General features: G+C 36.9%; 1 protein-coding gene across 1 annotated transcript; it reads right to left on the bottom strand.

Annotated features, from left to right (window-relative positions):
- Positions 1 to 20,831: 20,831 nt before the first annotated feature.
- Positions 20,832 to 21,943, bottom strand: LOC110931909. Its single transcript, XM_022175280.1, has 4 exons — positions 21,678 to 21,943; positions 21,090 to 21,500; positions 20,911 to 20,992; positions 20,832 to 20,843 (listed from the first exon to the last, which is right to left on the bottom strand). The coding sequence occupies exons 1-4, from the start codon at positions 21,941 to 21,943 to the stop codon at positions 20,832 to 20,834; spliced, it is 771 nt and encodes a 256-aa protein (XP_022030972.1).
- Between the last annotated feature and the right edge of the window lie 225 nt (positions 21,944 to 22,168).

The following is a 22,168-nucleotide window of genomic DNA, read 5'->3' as shown; positions in this document are numbered from 1 at the left end:
CCTCGGGCTTCCCCTTTCTGTAGACTCTTTTCTTCATCAGTGTCACACCCCGAATTTTTCCACGTGTCACCGGTGGGCCCGTTGGGGGAGTATCGTGACGTAGTTGATATCATCATTTGTCAAACAACACAATTTATAATGCACAGCGGAAGCAAATGAAAATCGATTTATTTCAACCATTAAGTGTAATATCAAGTATCACAAATAGTCGAAATAGATCCACAGGCGGATCGGAATAAAAAGAAGAAAATTGTTCAACAGATAAATGCATCCCAAAGCTTGCGAGACTCTATGATGCTAAGGAAGAACCAGCCTATTACGTATAGCACCTGCACTTAATCTTTTTGGGGAAAATACGTCAGTTTGCACTGGTAAATACAATTTAACTGACTCATTTTGAAAACATTTGAAAAATTCATTTTTAATGCACAAAGCACAAAGCATTTGATAACTTGGGAATAATTAATCAAAGTTAAACTTGTAAAAGATTTACATGTTTGTTGTGCGTTCAGTCGCCCGAGTCGTGTCGGGTTTAAGGTTAATTGACACACCACTTAGTATAAGTCCGCGGCGGGAAGCCAACGTTTATACCTTAATAATGGACATAATACCGGGTGTATGCCTACACCCGGGTGTCAAGGTCGTGGCCAAAAATGATGCCAAGGATATCCGGGACATGGTCAATAAGCTCCCAAAGGCGTAAAAACAAACAAAACCAAGTTTTCAAACGGGTCACATTGATAGTACCCAACTACTAATGAGTTGGGGTCAATTGCCCGACCAAGCGGTATTTTATATACCGTACCCCCAAGCCCGTATAGGGAAAATAAGTTAAAAGTATTTACCTGAGCAAGTATAAACCACAAAAGCAAAAATGCAAGTGTCTTTTACTGGGCTCCTATTCTGGAACGAAGGTTTAATATAACCTATTAGAATCCTAACGGGTCTTTTAACATAGCCTAAGCTTAGACCGGTTAGTTTTGAAGAATAAGATATGGTTTAATCGCGAGGAATGCGAAAACCTGGAAGGAATGTGACTTAGACCCTACAAGCTTGGATACTTGTATAATATGGGTAAACTAAATACATTCTGGTTTTAGAGACTAAGATGATACGATTTGACCCGTTTCGGCTAATATGCGTGAACTAGTCACATAAGCCGATCCGAACGCGAAAGTGCGTAACGAGTAACCATATAAGTCATATGCAAGTTTCCTGAGATTATATGCACCAAATGTGTTGTAATATCAGTAAGGTATGTCCAATTATGCCCCAAATGGTTTTTAATTCAATTTACGCCTTATAAGGGCATTTTGGTCATTTTAAAGGGTATAAAAGAGTTAAATTAAGATTCTGAGTCTTATATCTGAATAAATCAGTAATTATACTTAGTTTATCATGTTATAACAGTAGGGTATCATATATATGTGAATTTTATTGATTACAACCATCTTATGTACCAAAAGGGCATTTTGGTAATTTCACATAAGCTTAAAGGGTCAAAACTGGGAATCTGAGTTTCTAACTCGGGTTTACTGTTATAATATAAATTTTTATAAAATATATCAGTAGGTATTAGACCTTTTATATAAAAACTAGTTTTGACATATACTATGTCGTAAAAATGCCTAAAAAGGCGATTTGGGGCCATTTCCGGGTTTTAAAAGAAAAGCTGATATTTTTATAATTCCAGAAGGCTCAAAATATTATATTTAGCATAATAAATCAGTAGGAAAAAGTTTGGGGTCAAAAGGTTTTGTAAAACTCATTCTATGGCCGAAAGGGCAAAACCAGCATAAGCCGAATTAAGCTTAAAACCTCTAGTTATGCTCATTCTAAAAATGAATAAATATCTTTAAAATTCCCAAAATATTATTATATAACAGTGGGTATAAAGTTTTTGTATAAAATCTAAGTTTAAATAGGCTATGCATTAATTACGCTAATTATTCACTAAGAAGGCTTCTAATTACGCTAATGAGCATAACTCTTAATCTAGACTTCAAACTGATGTCAAATTTTGGGAACAAGTTTATATTTCAGTATCTAACATGTCTACCCCTTTTATTTTTCAAAAATCATGATTTTTAGACCTTTGGGCATAATGGTCAACATATGTGCATTTAACGGAATCATGCATATGAACAAGATATCTAATGAACCGAGTTGTATAATCACTGGAGGATATACTAACATGTTATTAGGTCCAAAAGAAGCTCTAAGGCAATCTTAATCTTGACTAAAACGGGTCAGAACTGAAAGTCAAAGCGAAAGTCAAACTATGCGACTTTCGGTTCCGAACCGGGTCTAAACAGAAAATTGTCGAGTTGAACATGTTGGAACATGTTCTTATACTTATTACCAAGTTATATTAATGTTCAAACAGGTTACATGCAACCTACATTGCTAATTATGTATTAATTTGAAATTAAGCATCCTGTTGACTTTTTATAGTTAGCTTTGACTCGACAATTGACATGCTTAGAGTGGGAATCTGGAAGTACCCTTTTAAGGATTTGTTACCCACTTAATTACCTACTTAAAGGTATCTTTAATTCGTGATTTGACAGAGCACATTATGATTAATCACGAAGTCAAACCTTAATTACGATGGTTTGACTTTTACTTAATTAGTTAAGCTAGAATGGATTAAAGGAGGTTAAGAGCACTTACAAGAGTCCTAAGAAGGATTAGGGACATAAAGAAAATGGGTTGCTGACCAGGAAAGCTCCAGAGAGTCTTGAACAAAAATGCCAAGAGAGCAAGTGCCAATGGTTACAATTTCAAGTCTTTATATAGTGAGCCAAGAGGTCCAAGATTGTGACAAGCAAGTCTACAATGGTTGGAGGATCATCCCAGGTGTTCCTAGAGGCCTATAAACTGCCTAGCAAGCCCATGGTTTCATAATTTTACGTTTTAAGTCGGTTAACAGGCTGAACAGGCAGCTGTCCATTTTCTGCTGCCAGCGACCTCCTTACGGACCGTAAGCACAAGGTCTTGCGGTCCGTATGCTCCTCTAACGGACCGTAAGCTTAAACCTTTACGGTCCGTAACCGACCCTTGCGGAACATGCCCAGGTACCCTGCTTACGGACCGTAAACCTGGGGTCTTGCGGTCCGTAAGCGATGGCCAGAAGACAAAAGTTTGAAAACTTTTAAGTCTTGACCATGCAACCAATAATATCCGAAACATGCTATCTCTTTTCAGTTTGTGGGACCTCTTGCACAGCCATTGCATGGAAGAAGAGCTCTTACATGTCCCCTTTCTCATAGTGGATTCTTGTGGGAGTAATTTGAAAGAAAAACCAAGGAAGTTTGAATTGAACAAGATTAATCAATATCTCCCAAATAGATTAGGATACAATTAGATTTTCTTGTAGTTACATTATCAATAGTCCATTTTCCATATAAAGATGGAAATTTTATTTATTCGGAAATCAACCGGTTAGAACATAAGATGTTTATCAAATGATTTATGGATCTTGGGATTTATAATTCGGGTCGCTCAGAGGTGCTTTAATAACATGTCACCCTTGGGTCGTTCAGAGGTATTTTAATAACATGACGCCCTCTTTAAAATCCTACCATACATCTCTTTATTTGATCCGGGTTCCTGACACGTGTCCTCCATGACACGTGTCTTTATTCTATTGGACAGGAATTTTCGAGGTGTTACAATCAGGCTCCCCCTTTCGTCAAGCTTCCGTGCTTTTAGGATCGACACCTTGCTTTCCGTATACAAGCTCCTTCAGGATAGTTTCCTGGCTCCTTGAATCCACGCTTCTTCTTGCGTTGAGCTCGTCTTCAGACTCCCCCTTAGACTCGGCTGTCGGGATCGTAGTCTGGTACAACATCTGCAATCCTCAAACATTTATAAGTACAAACATTCTGAACATCCAATTCTCCATGAATTGTAACCTGGTCCTATTAAACTTTCTAAATCAAGATCCTGGGTTTAAGATATAATAATATGAATATATCCAGTATTAACTTGATTCTCTCTCCCTATCAACAATATTCATTGATTTGGCAGTTTCAGCGAACATGATCGGAAACTGGCTCTTTTACAGATTTTAACAATATAAGAATCCAAATCCCTCATAGTTAATCATCCAAGTCCAACTTAATGACCTTGGAGATTTCCACAAACTGTTTTTGATTTTTGATTTTAAAACTTCAAGTTTCAAATTAATGAACTTGTTTTATTTTCATAAACATAATCAGCATACTTAGATTTTGAAACTCAACTCTCAAACATCGGTTTTCGAAAATAAAGCAGAAATCAAAATCTTTTTGTATTTTTCGGAAACATAAAGCAGTAAAGAAATATTTACAAACATATTTACAGACAATATTTTTGTTTGAGTTCGTGTCAGAGGATGTCACACCCAGATTTTACCACGTGTCACCGGTGGGCCCGGTGGGGGTTCCGTGATGTAGTTGATATCATCATAGTCAAACCACACAATTTAAATGCACAGCGGAAGCAAAATATATTACAATCCGATATGAAGTAATATCCAAGTATTACAAACGGAAAGTAAAAGATCCACAGGCGGATCGCAAGATAAAATAAAATATTGTTCAACAGACTTCATGCATCTAAGCTTGCGAGACTTCTATTTGATGCTAGGAGAAACCAGCCTATTACGCGTAGTACCTGCACTTAGTCTTTTTGGGAAAATACGTCAGTTTTCACTGGTAAATACAATTTAATTGACTCATTTTGAAAAGGTTTTAAAAATTGATTTGAATGCCCGTGGCACAAAACATTTTATAACTTGGGACAATTATCTGCCTATAATCTTGTAAAAGAATTACATGTTTGTTAGCATTCAGTATCCGGGTCGTGCCGGATTAAAGTTTAATAGACACACCACATAGTATAGTTCCGCCGCGAGATTTCCTCTCGTACCGACTGTTATACTTTATTTAAAGCACTACGGGTGTACGCCTACACCCGTATGCTAAGGTCGTGGCCATTCTTTGAATGATGCCAAGGATATCCGGGACATGGTCATTAAGCCCCCAAAGGCGTTATACAAACAAAACAACATTTTCAAACGGGTCACATTGATAATACCCAACTACTAATGAGTTAGGGTCAATTGCCCAACCAAGCGGTATTTTATATACCGTACCCCAAGCCCGTATAAGGGAAAATAAGTTAAAAGTATTTACCTGAGCTAAATATAAATTTAATCCCAGCCGTATACCACCAAGCAAGTACATATAGCTTTTACTGGGCTCCTAAATCTGGAACGAAGGTTTTTAATAACCTATTAGATTTCTAACGGGTCTTTAATTTGGCCTAAGCCTAGACCGGTTAGTTCTTAAATGAAGATTACGGTTTAAACGCACGATAAGGCGAAGACCGTTTTTAGAATGTGGTTTTGACCCAACAAGCTTGCATACTTGTTTAATATGGGTAACTTAATCACATTCTGGATTTTGAGACCGAAATGATATGGTTTGACCCGTTTCGGCTATAATGGGTAAACTAGTTACCTAAGCCGTTTCCGAACGCATAAAGTGCGTACGAGTAACCATAAGAGTCATATACAAGTTTCCTAAGTTAATATGCCCTTAAACATGTTGTGATATCAGAATGATACCTTCCGTCATGCCCCAAATGGTTTTAAACCCAATTTATGCCTCATAAGGGCATTTTGGTCATTTTAAAGGGTGTAAAAGGGTTTAAATAATAACCTGAGTTACAGGTCTGATTAAATCAGTAAATAAACTTAATTACTAAGTTATAACAGTAGGGTATTAATCCTTATGTGAAATTTATCAATCTTAATCATTCTAGACACCGTAGGGGCGTTTTGGTAATTTCACAAATGCCTAAAAGGTCAAAACAGAAATTCTGAGTTTAAGTTATCCTCTTATTGTTAAAATATAAAATTTTACTGAATGCATCAGTAGGTTTCAATCCCATATGCTTAAATAGGTTCTAGTGCATACTTATGTGCTAAAAACGCTTAAAAAAGGCGATTTGGAGCCATTTCCGGGTTTTATAAAGAAAGCTGATATTTTTAAAATTCCAGAAGGCTCAAAATAATATATTTAATATATTAGATTAGTAGAAAAAGGTTTGGGGTCAATCGGATTTATAGAACTCATTTTATGGGTTAAAAGGGCAAAACCGGCATTAGCCGAATTAAGCTTAGAACACTAAGTTATGCTCAGCCTAAAATTGAATAAAAATCTTTAAAAATTCCAAAATATTATTTTAATACAGTAGGTATAAAGTTTTATACAAAAATTTGGGTTTAGATAGGCTATATGCAATTTACGCTATTTAATTACTAAAGAAGCTTCTAATTACGCTATTGAGCATAACTCCTAATCTGGACCTCAAACTGATGTCAGATTTTATGGACAAGTTTATAATTCAGTAGTGAAGGTTTCTATCCTCTCACATTTTCAAAAATATTGTTTTAAGGTCAAAAGGGCATAACGGTCAACAATTCGGCATATAACGGAAACTTGCAAATGAATAGGATAACTAAGGATTCAGGTTGTATAACCTCAGAGGGTTACACTAACCCATAACATGATCCTAAAGGAATCCTAAGGCATATCTAAATAAGTCTAATTCGGGTCAGAACTGAAAGTCAAAGCAAAAGTCAACTTTCGCGACTTTCGGCTCCGAACCGGGCCTATACTTAGAATTGTCGGGTTGAATCATGCTTAGACATATTCAACTAATATTTACCAAGTTATTAATGTGGCAAAACTGATTTTATGACTTCTAATTTAATAGTTATGCATTTTATTTAAAACTAACCTGTTTGACTTTAATTTGACCCGACAATTAAACTAAGTAAACGTGGTAATTAGGAGGCGCCCTTTTGAGGGTTAATCACCTACCTAATTACGGTCACGTAGCCATGTTCGTTCCGAACCATGGCTCAACCGATTAAAAGTCAAAGCGTTTATCGAAACGTTTGACCTTTCGGCTATAACCGCTAGAAATTTAAACTAGGCAAGAAAGGTTACTTACAAGAGGTCCTATGAACTGAAGGAGGTTCTCAAAAAGAGTTCAAGACCCTCACAAATTAGAGATCATAGCAGATTTGAAGGAAATGGTGCAAATGAGAGCCAAATTCAATGGGTATATATAGGTTTTTGAGGACCGTTAGGATCGTTTCTTGATAAACGTGATCACATCTGGACCGTACACCTTTACCCCTTGTTTTAGCAATCTATGGGCTGCCCAAGGACTGAAGAAAACCATTTGCAATTGATTAAAACAGCTGTAACAGCTGGTGACAGCTGGAAATCAAGTTTCTAAAATGGCAGTTTTGGTCCCTGCATGCTTCTAGCCCTTTTTTGATGCGTTTGAGGCCCGTTAAACCATTTTTAAGGCTATAAAATGATGCCTAAGAATAGGGAATATGAAACATGCTCAAAAATATGCCGGATGTCGGTTCGTTTGGTCGTACGGTCACGTTGTTCGGCTAATTACGACGGAACACGGACGGACGCGAAAAACGATTCAAACGACGCGACGAATGGAATTTTATCATGGCGATCACTAAAATAAAATATTTTAGTGCTTACATAAATTTTTGGGTGTCCGGGGATATTCAGAATGCGAGATATGCGCAAAAGTGCAAACTTGTGCACTTTTTGACACTTTTAGTCCCTGCATGACATAAAAGTTTATTTTTGTGCACCAAACACCTCTAATCCTATAAATAAGCTATATAAAGGATAAATAGGGTATGTTTAACTTATGAACATATTCCGGAAGGTCTGTTACCATACGATTCGACCTCCTTTTGCAGTTTGACGCAATTAGTCCCTTAATTGCGCAAAGTAGCGCGAAATGCTGTTTAATGACATCTAAGCCTTCCATGGCCCATATTAATCATTCCCAAGCATATACTTAAATATTACTTATGCTCTCGTTCGCTTAAATGGTCACCGAATGGCGTAGATTCAAAAGTTGACGCTTTAGGCCCCTCTATTGCGCAACTTGCGCATTTCATCATTTATTAGCATTGAAGCCCCATTTAATCCATATTAGACATCCTTGATAGTATTATTAAACATCACGATGCTTTGGATTCGCAAAAAGGCCATTCAGAGGTATAATTAAACATATTGACGCTTTTAGTCCCTCTAACTTGCAAAGTTGCGCGTAACTTTACTTATAGGCATAAAAACCCTTGTTGGCCATTACTTGGCATTCCCGAGAGTATAATTAAATATCATGAAGCTCCCGGTTTGTTAAAAGGTCACTCAGAGGTAAGAATTAACATGTTGACTCTTTTAACCCTTCATTGCGCAAACTTTCAATTAATTACGCAAACGGCCACACTTTATCATCAAGTGGCACATTTGTGAACATCTCCATTGTGAGAGGTTATTTAGAAACTTATTTTAGGTATGCTAACACTTCCAGTCCTTTCAAAATCAAAGTTTTCGATTTTTCGAAAAATTAGTCCCTAAATTTCACTGTTCGACTTTATTAGGGTTTATTACACGTGTCAATACATCATTGGACGTGATTTTTACGAGGTGTTACAGAGGATCATATCAGTTTATGACAAATCACTAGTACCGTTGAGCTTTAAACACTTTAAGTTCTAAACAATTCACTTAGATTGTCAATATACTGATCCATTTAAATTTTCATACAAACTTCAATTGATTCGAGATACGGAATTAGTGTTTTAAGCACTTAAACTTATTCGCATATCCCACCTCATAATATACTCCCGTATCAAAATTCCCTAGATTCAGTCTTACAGGTGAGTATACCAATTTGATATCTGTATCTGGGTTAGTACGAGACCTTGAGAGCTCAGGTATGAACTTCCGTTCAGTCAAAGATATGAAGGCTCGACTTTATGTGTGTTCCCTTTAGAGAATCTTTTCTTCAACTACAATTGATTCATATCTGTAACAACTGCCACTAAAATCAATAATTAGGACAATAATTAGTCAATAAGAAAACCCTAATTGAGACACCCAAGTAATTCTGCACTAACCTTAAAATTTTCAGAATAATCAGAATCAGGATCAGGGCCCCTAAAACTCAAGGGGGTTAAACCCTAAATGATAATTATCTTCGAAATACGTTGTCTAAATTCTGAAATCTCAAAACAGCGACTCAGCAGGCCTATACCCACGACAAGGCTACCCTAGGCCATAGGGGTGTGCCCCGCGATACGCGACAGGCACGGGTAAACCTGTCGCGACACGCGGGAGGTACCAAATTCGGGTATAAATAGGGGGGTCTGGGACTGAATCAGATTGCTCATTTCGACGTTAAAACTCATAATATACACTGAGTTATATGTAGATTTTTATCAAACACACACGAATCACGAGGTCCTGCCACAATCAGGGTAATAACTCGATCGCTATTACGATTCAACGTCCGATCGATTATAACTATCCAACAATAATCCGGGTGCTGCTCAATTGAGCTTGTACTTTGATTATTCGTCGTGATTTCGACTTGAATATTAGAGTGCTGTTCGAATTCGGACTATGCTCTGTTATTCGTTGTGAATCCGATTGAATTATCGAGTATTGCACTGATTAATCGTTGTGAAGGTTTAATCTCGTGAATTGACGTAATTGTTGTATTAGTTACTAACCTGCCTGTGTGTGCATTGTGTTAAACTAGGTTTAATCAAGGCTAATCAGTAGGCCTATATCTATTGCTCGTTAATCTGCAATGTGAGTCATTCTTCTTTTTAAACTGTTTTCTCACAGTTTGTGAGTAAGTATTACAATACCTCAAATTATTTTCAAGGTTATAATTACAGGGATTAAGTCTTTGTAATCACCAAATTACAGCTGGTATGTGGGGTATTGTGCACATTACTATTTTTATCACTCTAGGTGAGTGAGTATCACTCTGTGTGAGTGAACCGTCACTATTGGGGCGACGGGAACCAATAGTGGTATGACCACAGTCACAGATCCGGTCGAGTGAAAAATACCCATTCTTGATAATTGGTTGATAGAAACATTGTAATCGCTCTTAATACTGTAAATTAATAACTAACGGATCGTTTTAGAAAACAGAATGATTCACTCAGTATTTCCCCGCTGACAAAACCTTTTTCAAACATGTTTCAGGTGATCTGTGTGATCCAGGAAAAGTGCAGTAAAGCACTATCAAGCTCAGGGAAGTGGCTCAGTATGAATAAACCAATAAAACATGTTTTGGAAAATAAAGATTTCTGTGTGAAATCAACTTATTGTAAATTATGGGATTTATCCCCTAAAACTTTGTGTAATATATTAAAACGAGCATTTTACGGTGAAAGATCCTGAATAAAAGACTTCCGCTGTCACATAAAAATACCACGGGTACCACTGGAACTGCTCACGGCTCCCGACTCCGTCCAGGGTGGGTCGGGGGTCACGACAGAAGGTGGTATCAGAGCTAATAATTAATAACTATTGAGCCACTGATCGAGCCACTGATTTAAGCCTATTACGGAATTAAGTATTTGACAAAATACTTAATCCTACTAGTTATCATTCTGTGATTATTGGTTTTATTAACTGATTATTTGATAGTTACAGTATGGGTAAACAAAAGCTGTCTGCTATCTACCACAAACTAGATGTTGCATCTTCTTCTAAAAACCCAGTAAATTTAGAAGAAGGAATCTTTGTCCGCAAGGCAAACTATGAAAATCCTCTTTCCCCAGAGAAAAGGGATTCGATACTTAAAAAGAGTCAGGAGAAAAAGAAACCCTGAACCAAGAGAGTTAGGTTTAACCCAGAAGTCCAAGAGTTGGGTAATAGTACACCTTGGAAAGATAAAATAGACAAGAAATGGGCAAATCTCTATATGCTAGCTACTGTAGCTGAAAATGCTAATTTCTAAATATCCGATAAGTTGGGTCTAGTAAGAGAAATCACAATCCAGTAAATAGATAAAGTCCTAGCGTGTTTATTTCTGTTATCCTTTGTATAAATTGGTATGCAATAAAACTTCAGTGTTTGTTTGTTAAACTTTGTTCCAAAGTTTTAACATTGCATTCTTGTATTTTGCATATATACTATGCAGCATGAATGAGATGTCGGAAGCATTCCAGAATCTCAACTTATATCCAGTGCCTATCGAAGTCTCTCACGACTTTACTGGTTACATTGCTGACATAGAAGAACCTGTGGAATTCAAAGCTCCACCACTGGAAAAAGCCAAATCTAAAAAGAAAAGAAGATACGTAGGGTGGAGGAAAGTACGCCGTAGGAAACCAGCCACTAGGAGACTTCCTAAAATAGAAAATCCTATGAGCATGAATAAGGGAAAGGAAATAGAAACTGGAGAAAGTTCAAAACCACCAGAAAAAGAAATAGGAATAGATCTTAAGCAAACGGGAATAGAGATCGGAGAAAGCTCTAAACATTCTGAGGAAATCACGTTCCAAGACGAAATAGACCGCCTACTAGATAATTGTGATGTTATAGAGCCTATCAATGATACTCTTTTCTCTTATCCTGTCACAGCCCAATTTCACTAAACCTAGGACCAGCTATTCCAGACCCACTAGTTCACACCAGACCATTAGGCCAAATGGAGGAATGGTGGACTAATGACTGGCAATTCCAAAATATAGTTAATAGTCCCTATAGTTTTCTCCCACAGTTTGATCCAGAACCTATCCCTAATCCGCCAATGAGCTATGAAAATTTAGCTGAGTTACGTCAGTTTGGTGAAGAACTGATAGGCACCGGGAATAGGATACGGGAAATGGGGGAGCAGATCTCTTGGAAGTACGACGAGAGGGAGCGTCGTTACTGAAACTGCCAGTGGACTAAAAGATAGGAAGGGCTGGAAAAACTTTGTCTGTATTATAACTAATATAGTAAAACTGATTCTGTAAAATGGGCAATAAAACCTTGTAAGATATGGTGTGTACGGAGGCATATACAATATACAATAACAAAATGAAAGTCGAGAAATCGACAATTTTGGTTATGTTTGTATGTTGTAGTAATTTATATGTCTTCATCTGTGCTAATTGTATTATTAATAAGTTAGACACTAATAATTCCTACTAATTAGCAGATGGAAAACGCTAACAATGAACCAATTAATGAAGTAAATCAATCTGAGCAAGAACAGGAAGATCAATATATAACCCGACAAGATATTGAGCACTTTATCGCCCAAGGAATAGCCCATGCTATTCCAGAAATTGTGGCTGCTATTCAGAAACCTGCCGAACCACAATTAATTCCTAGTAAACGCATTCCAGAAGATAACGGCAGTAACAGCATAAATGGAGGCGGCAATCATGACGATCATGATCCGCAACAGGCCCCACTCCCTAAGAGAATAAAAGCTGCAACGCCTGGTTGCACTTACAAAGAATTTCTTGCTTGCAAACCCACAGAATTTGCAGGTAATGAAGGGGCAACTGCAACACTGCGTTGGTTAGAGAAAACCGAAGCAGTAATTGCAATAAGCAAATGTGCCGAAGAGGATCAAGTGATGTATGCATCAAATCTGTTCAAGGAAGGAGCACTAGAATGGTGGAACACGGTCCTCCAGGCAAAAGGAAGAAGGATAGCCTTTGCTATGAGTTGGGAAGAATTTAAGAATCTTGTAGAAAGAAAATTCTGTCCCGAATACGAGAAGGAACAAATGGCAAACAAGTTCCTGAGTCATCGTATGTTAGGTGTAGATTGCCGGGGCTATACTTCGACATTCTTTGAATACGCGAGAGTGGTACCAACACTGGCTTTGCCAGAACCGGTACTTATTTCTCGTTACATCTGGGGGTTAATTAGTGAAATCCGAAACATCGTTAAAGCTGCGAGACCTTGTACTATTGACGATGCGGTAGAGTTAGCTAATACCCTAACGGATGAGTTGGTACGCACAAGAGAGGAAGATCGCAAGAAGGAATTAGCTCAAAAGATTACCCAAGGATTTCGTGCGGGTAATACCAAGAAAAGAGGAACAGGGCAATCCTCATCATCTCTTTTCTGCAAAATTTGCAAAAAGAAGCATTATGGACAATGTAACATGGTTTGCAATTTTTGCAAGACCAAAGGACATCGGGAAGAAGACTGCAGGAAGAAAACAAGAATTTGCTATAATTGCAGAGAAAGAGGTCATTTCCAATTTGAATGTCCTAAATTAGCTAAACCTGTAGCCAACCAAACCAAACCAGCTGAAGGAGCAACCAAGAGAAATGCGCGGGCATTCCAGCTGACCACTCAAGAGGCCGAACTCATTCCAGATGTGATAGCTGGTACGTTCCTAGTACACGACGTATTTGCAAAAGTATTATTTGACTCTGGTGCGAACCAAAGTTTTATTAATACTTCATTTTGTCAAGATCTTAAGTTACCTTTAACCACTCTTAGGCAAATCTTCACAGTAGAAACCGCAGAAGGAAATTCTGTAAATATAGATAAAATCTGGCAAGAAGGAAAAATAGAATTATTAGGCCATAAGTTTTCTGCAAATCTGTTACCAATGAATTTAGCTGGATTCGATGTGGTACTAGGAATGGATTGGTTAGTAGCCAACCATGCTCGAATCCTATGTGATAAGAATGCCGTAGAAATTCAAACCCCTACAGGAGAAGTAATTTTGATTACTGGAAATAAACCTCGAAAGCCATTGAAATTCATATCAGTAATGAAATTGGCTAGTTATTCGAGAAAACAGGAAATTGTGTATATGATTTCCGTAATCATTAACACTAAAGATAAGGAACTCCAGGATATCCCCGTAGTCTCAGAATACCCAGACGTTTTTCCAGAAGAATTACCTGGATTACCACCTGATAGAGAAGTAGAATTTAGAATTCATTTAATTCCAGGTACTGCACCAATAGCCAAAGCACCTTATAGATTAGCACCTACTGAAATGTTAGAATTGAAAAAGCAATTAGATGAATATTAAGCAAAGGATTCATACAACCAAGTTCATCCCCTTGGGGTGCACCGGTACTGTTTGTAAGAAAGAAAGATGGATCGATGAGAATGTGTATCGATTATAGAGAATTGAATAAGGTTACGATTAAGAATCGATACCCATTACCTACGATTGATGATCTCTTTGATCAATTGCAAGGAGCTAGATATTTCTCTAAGATAGATTTAAGATCTGGATATCATCACTTGAAGGTACAAGAAGAAGACATACCTAAAACTGCCTTCAGAACTAGGTATGGTCATTATGAGTTTACAGTCATGCCCTTTGGATTAACGAATGCCCCAGCAGCATTCATGGACATGATGAATCGAATCTGTAAACCATACTTGGATAAATTTGTGATCGTTTTCATCGACGATATACTTATTTACTCCAAAAGCCAAAAAGAACATTGTGAAAACTTGCATGCACTCTTAACTTTGTTAAGAAAAGAAAGGCTTTATGCCAAATTCTCGAAGTGTGAATTTTGGCTACAAGAAGTACAATTCTTAGGTCATGTGGTAAATCATGAAGGTATCCATGTAGATCCTGCTAAGATAGAAGCAATTACAAAATGGGAAGTCCCACAAACAGCAATGGAGATAAGAAGTTTTCTAGGCTTAGCTGGATACTATAGACGATTTATCAAAGATTTTTCTAAGATAGCCGTACCATTAACTAAGTTAACCTGTAAAGCTGCTAAGTTTGAATGGGGACCTAGACAAGAAGAAGCCTTTGAGATTTTAAAACATAGATTGACGAATGCACCAATCTTAGCTTTACCAGAAGGAACATAAGATTTTGAAGTATATTGTGATGCTTCAAAATTAGGCTATGGATGTGTGTTAATGCAACGCAAGAAGGTAATTGCGTATGCTTCTAGACAATTGAAAAAGCACGAAGAAAATTATACGACTCATGATCTAGAATTAGGAGCCATAATTTTTGCCCTTAAGATATGGAGACATTATCTGTATGGAAGTAAGTTTACTGTTTATACAGATCATAAGAGTTTAAGATATATATTTGGGCAAAAAGATTTAAACATGAGGCAAAGAAGATGGATGGAGATGCTAAGCGATTACGACTGTGATATCCAATATCACGAAGGAAAGGCAAATGTAGTTGCAGACGCCTTAAGTCGTAAGTACCATGAGAAACAGAAACGAGTCCGTGCTCTGAGGTTAAATCTACAAGTAGATTTAATGGCACAAATCAAAGAAGTTCAGAAAACAGCAATCAAAGATGATGCTGAAGGAATGAAAGGTTACCTAAAAGAACTAGAACAAGGAAATGATGGAATTTGGAAATTCCATAAGAAACGAATTTGGGTACCTAAGCAAGGAGAGTTAAGAAATAAGATTTTAGAAGAAGCTCATAAATCTAGGTATACCATGCACCCAGGAAATAATAAAATGTACCAAGATTTAAGGAATAATTTCTGGTGGATAGGAATGAAAAAGGATATAGCCGAATACGTATCCAAGTGCTTAACTTGTTCACAAGTTAAAGCTGAACACCAGAAACCTTCAGGACTACTACAACAGTTAGAAATGCCTGTATGGAAATGGGAACTCATAACAATGGATTTTGTTACTAAGTTACCCAGGACCAGAAAAGGTAATGATGCTATTTGGGTAATTGTCGATCGATTGACCAAATCAGCTCATTTTCTACCAATAAAAGAAACCTTTAGCATGGAAAGGTTAGCACAACTGTACGTGGACGAAGTAGTATCCCTACATGGAGTCCCGCTCTCCATTGTATCGGATAGAGATAGTCGTTTTACTTCTCATTTCTGGACAAGTTTTCAGAAAGCAATGGGAACTCGACTAAATCTAAGTACTGCTTATCATCCACAAACAGACGGACAGAGTGAAAGGACAATACAAACTCTAGAAGACATGCTCCGAGCATGTGTAATTGACTTTGGTGGTAATTGGGATAGCCATTTGCCATTAATTGAATTCTCCTATAACAATAGTTATCATTCAAGCATCAAAGCTGCACCATTCGAAGCACTGTACGGACGTAAGTGCAGAACTCCAGTATGTTGGGCAGAAATCGGAGAAAGTCAATTATCAGGTCCTGAAATTGTACAAGAAACTACTGACAAGATAACTCAGATCAAGGAAAGATTGAAAACAGCCCGCGATCGCCAGAAAAGCTATGCAGACAATCGTCGCAAGCCTTTAGAATTTCAAGTCGGAGATAAAGTACTTTTAAAAGTTTCTCCTTGGAAAGGAGTAGTACGATTCGGTAAGAAAGGAAAACTGAGTCCCAGATACGTAGGACCATTTCCAATAAGCCAACGAATAGGACCAGTTGCTTATCGTTTACAACTACCAGAAGAGTTAGCTGGAGTACATGATGTATTTCATGTATCCAATCTCAAGAAATGTTTATCAAACGAATCCCTGGTAGTACCTCTTCAAGATATAGAGGTAAATGAAAAGCTGAAATTCGTAGAGAAACCCCTACAAATAGAAGACCGGAAGATCAAGTTTCTTAAGCACAAACGACTACTGCTAGTAAAAGTCAAATGGGAATCCAAGAGAGGACCAGAGTACACTTGGGAACTGGAATCAGAGATGAAGCGAAAGTACCCTCATCTATTTCAGTAAATCTCGAGGACGAGATTTTTCTCAAGGTGGGGAGGATGTAACAACTGCCACTAAAATCAATAATTAGGACAATAATTAGTCAATAAGAAAACCCTAATTGAGACACCCAAGTAATTCTGCACTAACCTTAAAATTTTCAGAATAATCAGAATCAGGATCAGGGCCCCTAAAACTCAAGGGGGTTAAACCCTAAATGATAATTATCTTCGAAATACGTTGTCTAAATTCTGAAATCTCAAAACAGCGACTCAGCAGGCCTATACCCACGACAAGGCTACCCTAGGCCATAGGGGTGTGCCCCGCGATACGCGACAGGCACGGGTAAACCTGTCGCGACACGCGGGAGGTACCAAATTCGGGTATAAATAGGGGGGTCTGGGACTGAATCAGATTGCTCATTTCGACGTTAAAACTCATAATATACACTGAGTTATACGTAGATTATTATCAAACACACACGAATCACGAGGTCCTGCCACAATCAGGGTAATAACTCGATCGCTATTACGATTCAACGTCCGATCGATTATAACTATCCAACAATAATCCGGGTGCTGCTCAATTGAGCTTGTACTTTGATTATTCGTCGTGATTTCGACTTGAATATTAGAGTGCTGTTCGAATTCGGACTATGCTCTGTTATTCGTTGTGAATCCGATTGAATTATCGAGTATTGCACTGATTAATCGTTGTGAAGGTTTAATCTCGTGAATTGACGTAATTGATGTATTAGTTACTAACCTGCCTGTGTGTGCATTGTGTTAAACTAGGTTTAATCAAGGCTAATCAGTAGGCTTATATCTATTGCTCGTTAATCTGCAATGTGAGTCATTCTTCTTTTTAAACTGTTTTCTCACAGTTTGTGAGTAAGTATTACAATACCTCAAATTATTTTCAAGGTTATAATTACAGGGATTAAGTCTTTGTAATCACCAAATTACAGCTGGTATGTGGGGTATTGTGCACATTACTATTTTTATCACTCTAGGTGAGTGAGTATCACTCTGTGTGAGTGAACCGTCACTATTGGGGCGACGGGAACCAATAGTGGTATGACCACAGTCACAGATCCGGTCGAGTGACAAATACCCATTCTTGATAATTGGTTGATAGAAACATTGTAATCGCTCTTAATACTGTAAATTAATAACTAACGGGTCATTTTAGAAAACAGAATGATTCACTCAGTATTTCCCCGCTGACAAAACCTTTTTCAAACATGTTTCAGGTGATCTGTGTGATCCAGGAAAAGTGCAGTAAAGCACTATCAAGCTCATGGAAGTGGCTCAGTATGAATAAACCAATAAAACATGTTTTGGAAAATAAAGATTTCTGTGTGAAATCAACTTATTGTAAATTATGGGATTTATCCCCTAAAACTTTGTGTAATATATTAAAACGAGCATTTTACGGTGAAAGATCCTGAATAAAAGACTTCCGCTGTCACATAAAAATACCACGGGTACCACTGGAACTGCTCACGGCTCCCGACTCCGTCCAGGGTGGGTCGGGGGTCGCGACAATATCTTTCGATATTTTTCAATTTTTATGCAGAGGGTAAGCTTTAAAAGCGCTTAAAGTATTATACGAGGTCTAGGCCATTGCTTCCGCAAAATCAGAAGACCAGGTATAATACTCCAGATATCAAACAGTATAAAGACCTAGTATCTCAGAATCAGGCAATCTCTCAAACAAGATTTCGGGGGTTACCCATATATCTGAGAGATGTTCCCCACGAGATAAGTAAAGTATTTGATATTTAAGTTTATATCTCGAAAACAATCCACTAAGCGTGTAAAAACCTACTGGCATATCATCAATGAGACCGTTTATCACATTAAACTTTCCATTTCTTTAGCGTACTGTGATTGTCTACTGATGTACTATCATTTCCTCTTTTTACACAAAAACTCTTTTTCATTTTTTTCATGTTTTTGTTGTTTTCTCAATATTTTTCAATTCAAAAATGTGTTTTGTGCTTTTTCAAATTTTTTAATGTTTTTGTATTTTCTGAAATTTTTTCTCCCCCTAAAATCCAAAACATTTAGAGAAAATTTGACAAACCGACACTGATAGCTTTGTCTCGCCATCCATTTTCTGCTTCTCATGCTCTATTTTACAGAAAATATAATGTACCCCCATGATTTACAACACATTGATATTTTACAGTTTGAAAACCGTTTTTCAATCTTGTGAAATTAATCATGTTTGTTCAACCGTGAGGGTTTCGGCGTATTCAAGTAATTTTTATTTAATTTTTTTTGAATTTTTGCAAATTTAAATACAAACATATTTTTGATTTTTCAAAATGTTGACAAAATAAAAACATATTTTTGGTTTTTAAATTTTTCAATTTTTAGGGTTTTTGAAATATTGTTTATTTATGTACAGAAACCAAACAAACTCCCTGTTTAACCATCGCAGGGACTAGCAGCCTTCTCTTCTCGTTATGCCATGCTGCTCTGTTTTTCACACAGTCTTCAAATTTCTTGAGCACCTGCACATTCAACTATTTAATCACTTGAACAATTTAGCCCAGGTCTGTTTGACCTTATGCATTTCAACACAATATGCTTCATTTAACTTCGGGAAATTTTTGTCATTTTGTGCAAAGACTTTTTCAATTTTAGCATCATCTACTGAAGTCACTTGTTTCTTAACACTCCATGTTTGACCTTTAGGAGTACCTCGTTTGTAAAAATGTGACTCTTTTTGAACATTTTGATTTTGAACAACAGTTGGTTTCCAAAACTCGTTTGGTTTTGTTGTATCGACAGTTGTTTTCCAACTTTGTGTTGTTCTTAATCTGGGTATGTGAGAATTCCAGGTCTGTCTATAATCGAACCTATTCGGGTTTGATTTCCAAGTTTGATTCGAAGCAAACTTGTTTGTGTTGTACCTCCAAGTTTGTTTTGAAACAAATCTGGTTGACCTTTGTTTCACATCCTCAGATTTCTGTTTCTCAACATCATCAGACTTCTTTGTCATTTCAACATCAACAGGTTTAAGATTTGGACACTTGCGTGCAAGATGTCCAGTTTGATCACATTTAAAACATGTTCTCTTTGAGACATCTTTGACCTGTTGTTGTTGATTTTTCTTTTGAGCAAAGAACTCTTCATTAGACTGTCGTCTAAATTGGAGTTCTTTCTCTTCTTCGGAACTTGTTTTCGTGAACAAAATTCATTTTTGCCCGATAATTTGGCGTTTCATTTTTCTTCCAATTTTGTTTCTTTTTATAACCTAAACCAGCTTTCATGTTTCTCTTTTTGTAACCAGGTTTATTATAAAAAAATTTGTGACCATTTCCAGCAAACTTTGGAATCTCAAACTTTTCAATCTCAACCATCTTGAAAACTTTGTCAATCTTTTCTGAAATCACATTCTGAATCGGGAATACAACATCTAAGAATAATTTGTCGATCCAATCATGGTATAAACCAATCCTTTTGAATCATCATTCAAATTTTTCTCAGATTTTGAGTTTTTCAGATATTCTTCATGAAAACTACCTTCATTTTCATCCTGTGATTCAACTTTACCTGTATCAACCGACTCTTCTTTCAACACACTTTCAACGACCTTACCTACCACCTTTGAATCACTAGAATCATTAGATTTGGAATAGGTTACGTCAATGTTATCTGGCAATTGATCTACCATGTTGAAAGCTTTTTCGACCTTTTCATCATCATAAAATGCAAACTTTTCCGGTGGAGGAACTTGATGATACTCAGAACCAATGCCCTTTTTGTTTTTCTCAGAATCATCATCACCCGGTTTTATGTTGAAAATTCTTTTAAGCACATATGATGACGCATGATAACTTTTTAACTTGTTGTTATCCTATTCTAAATCAGCAATCTGACGCTTTAGCTTAGCAACATCTTCAATGTAAGAGTTTACAACTTGTTGCTTTATTTCATACTGTCGCTTAAGCGTATCAGTTGTTTCAGAACAGTATTTCAATCTGGATTGAACAAGTTTCATTTGACTTTTCACATTTTCATATGACTCTTTTGTAATGTGATATGCCAATTTTATTGGATCATATTCTTTTTTTCATTTCTTGACATGCATTTTCTTTTTTAAACACATTCTTCTGTCATTTTTGAAACTTTTTCTTTTAAAATTTCATTTTCCTTTTCTAAACTTTTGCATTTTTGTGTGATCTTTTCGTCATTATCTTTTAAAACCTTTTCATTTTCTAGCATTTCTTTGCATTTTTCTTTGAAAACATTTTCGATTTTAGTAAATTCAAGATCTCTTATTCTGAACTTTTCGTCTTTTTCAGTACAAGCTCTGCACGTTTCCATGCATTTCTTGCACTGTTCAACATTTTTTTTATGATCTCAGAATCAGAATTTACCTCAGTGATTAGCACTTCGGTGTTCTCTTCTGCATCTGTCTGTGTTTGATCATCATCTTTCTTTTTCTCATCACCAGCATCACTATTCACTTCAACCGAACTTTCCATCTTCACTTCTTCTTCTTCTTCTTCTTCTTCTTCTTCTTCTTCTTCTTCTTTCTTCTTTCTTCTTCTCTTGCTGTTCTTCAGTAGCAGCTTTTTCTTCAACAACTTCTTTTATCACCTTATCTTCCTCTTCTATCTTCACATCCTCAACTTTCACAACTTCGACTTTAACTTCTTCAGCAACTTTCTTCAAATCGTTCACCATCTCATCAACATTCTTCTTCATTCTCTCTTCATCCCTCTTCCTCAGACTTGATGTCATGGCATCTCCTATGATTTTATCCAGCCTTTTCACATATGTTTTATCTTTTTCAACATTTGAATAGTATTCGCCGGATCGAGGAATTACTAAAAGAACATCATCATGAACTATGTCCCTCCTGTGTACAACAGGTTCACCATCTCTGTTGACATAACATTCTCGCTTCTTGTCCCATCTTTTATTTCTTACAGCATTTTCATACTCTTCCTGCATTATCTCCATTCTGCACCCAACAATGAATATTTCTCTTTCAGTTTTCTCACTCAGAATTTCTTCTCGAGTTTTCTCCTTTATTTCAGCAACAAAGGCACGATGTTTGCTTTTTGATATTGTTCTGCCATGAGCTGTGAATCGATCATCAACACGATCTTCTTCTGGAAGAATCTCACTCCAATCATACCCTTCATCATCATGGATTACAGCACATGCTCTTGACTTCTCTTTGGGATTATTTTCGATCATTTTCGGCTCTTCTTTGCTATGATGGTAAATCGCCTTTCGGTAATAATCATCATTGAAAGGTTTCTCAGTTTCGTCAACTTCAGAATTTTTGCATTCTCTTTTGAAATGACCCTTTTGTTTACATCTGAAACAGGTCACTTTGGATTTGTCGAATCCCAGTTTTGTTGACGGACCACCAATAGACTGCTTCCCAGTAATCTCCATATACCTCTGTGCTCTTCAGATGCAACTTGCTAAACACCAGCATATGTCAATGAGTTCAATTTCTGCTAGGTCGATCTGGTCGTAGTCTTCCTTTGTCAGTTCTGAGTTTCCTATTTTCCCAGACACTAGACCTTCGTATGACTCTAACACAGATGCCAGAAAACTCATTTGTTGTTTTGCTACATTGATGCTTATAGCCGAGGAATTCTTCAGTTTAAGAGCGAT

The sequence above is a fragment of the Helianthus annuus genome, chromosome 3 (genome assembly GCF_002127325.2).
Source record: "Helianthus annuus cultivar XRQ/B chromosome 3, HanXRQr2.0-SUNRISE, whole genome shotgun sequence".
NCBI lineage: Eukaryota > Viridiplantae > Streptophyta > Magnoliopsida > Asterales > Asteraceae > Helianthus > Helianthus annuus.
Note: the sequence above shows the minus strand (reverse complement) of the source record. Positions and strands in the feature narration are given on the sequence as shown.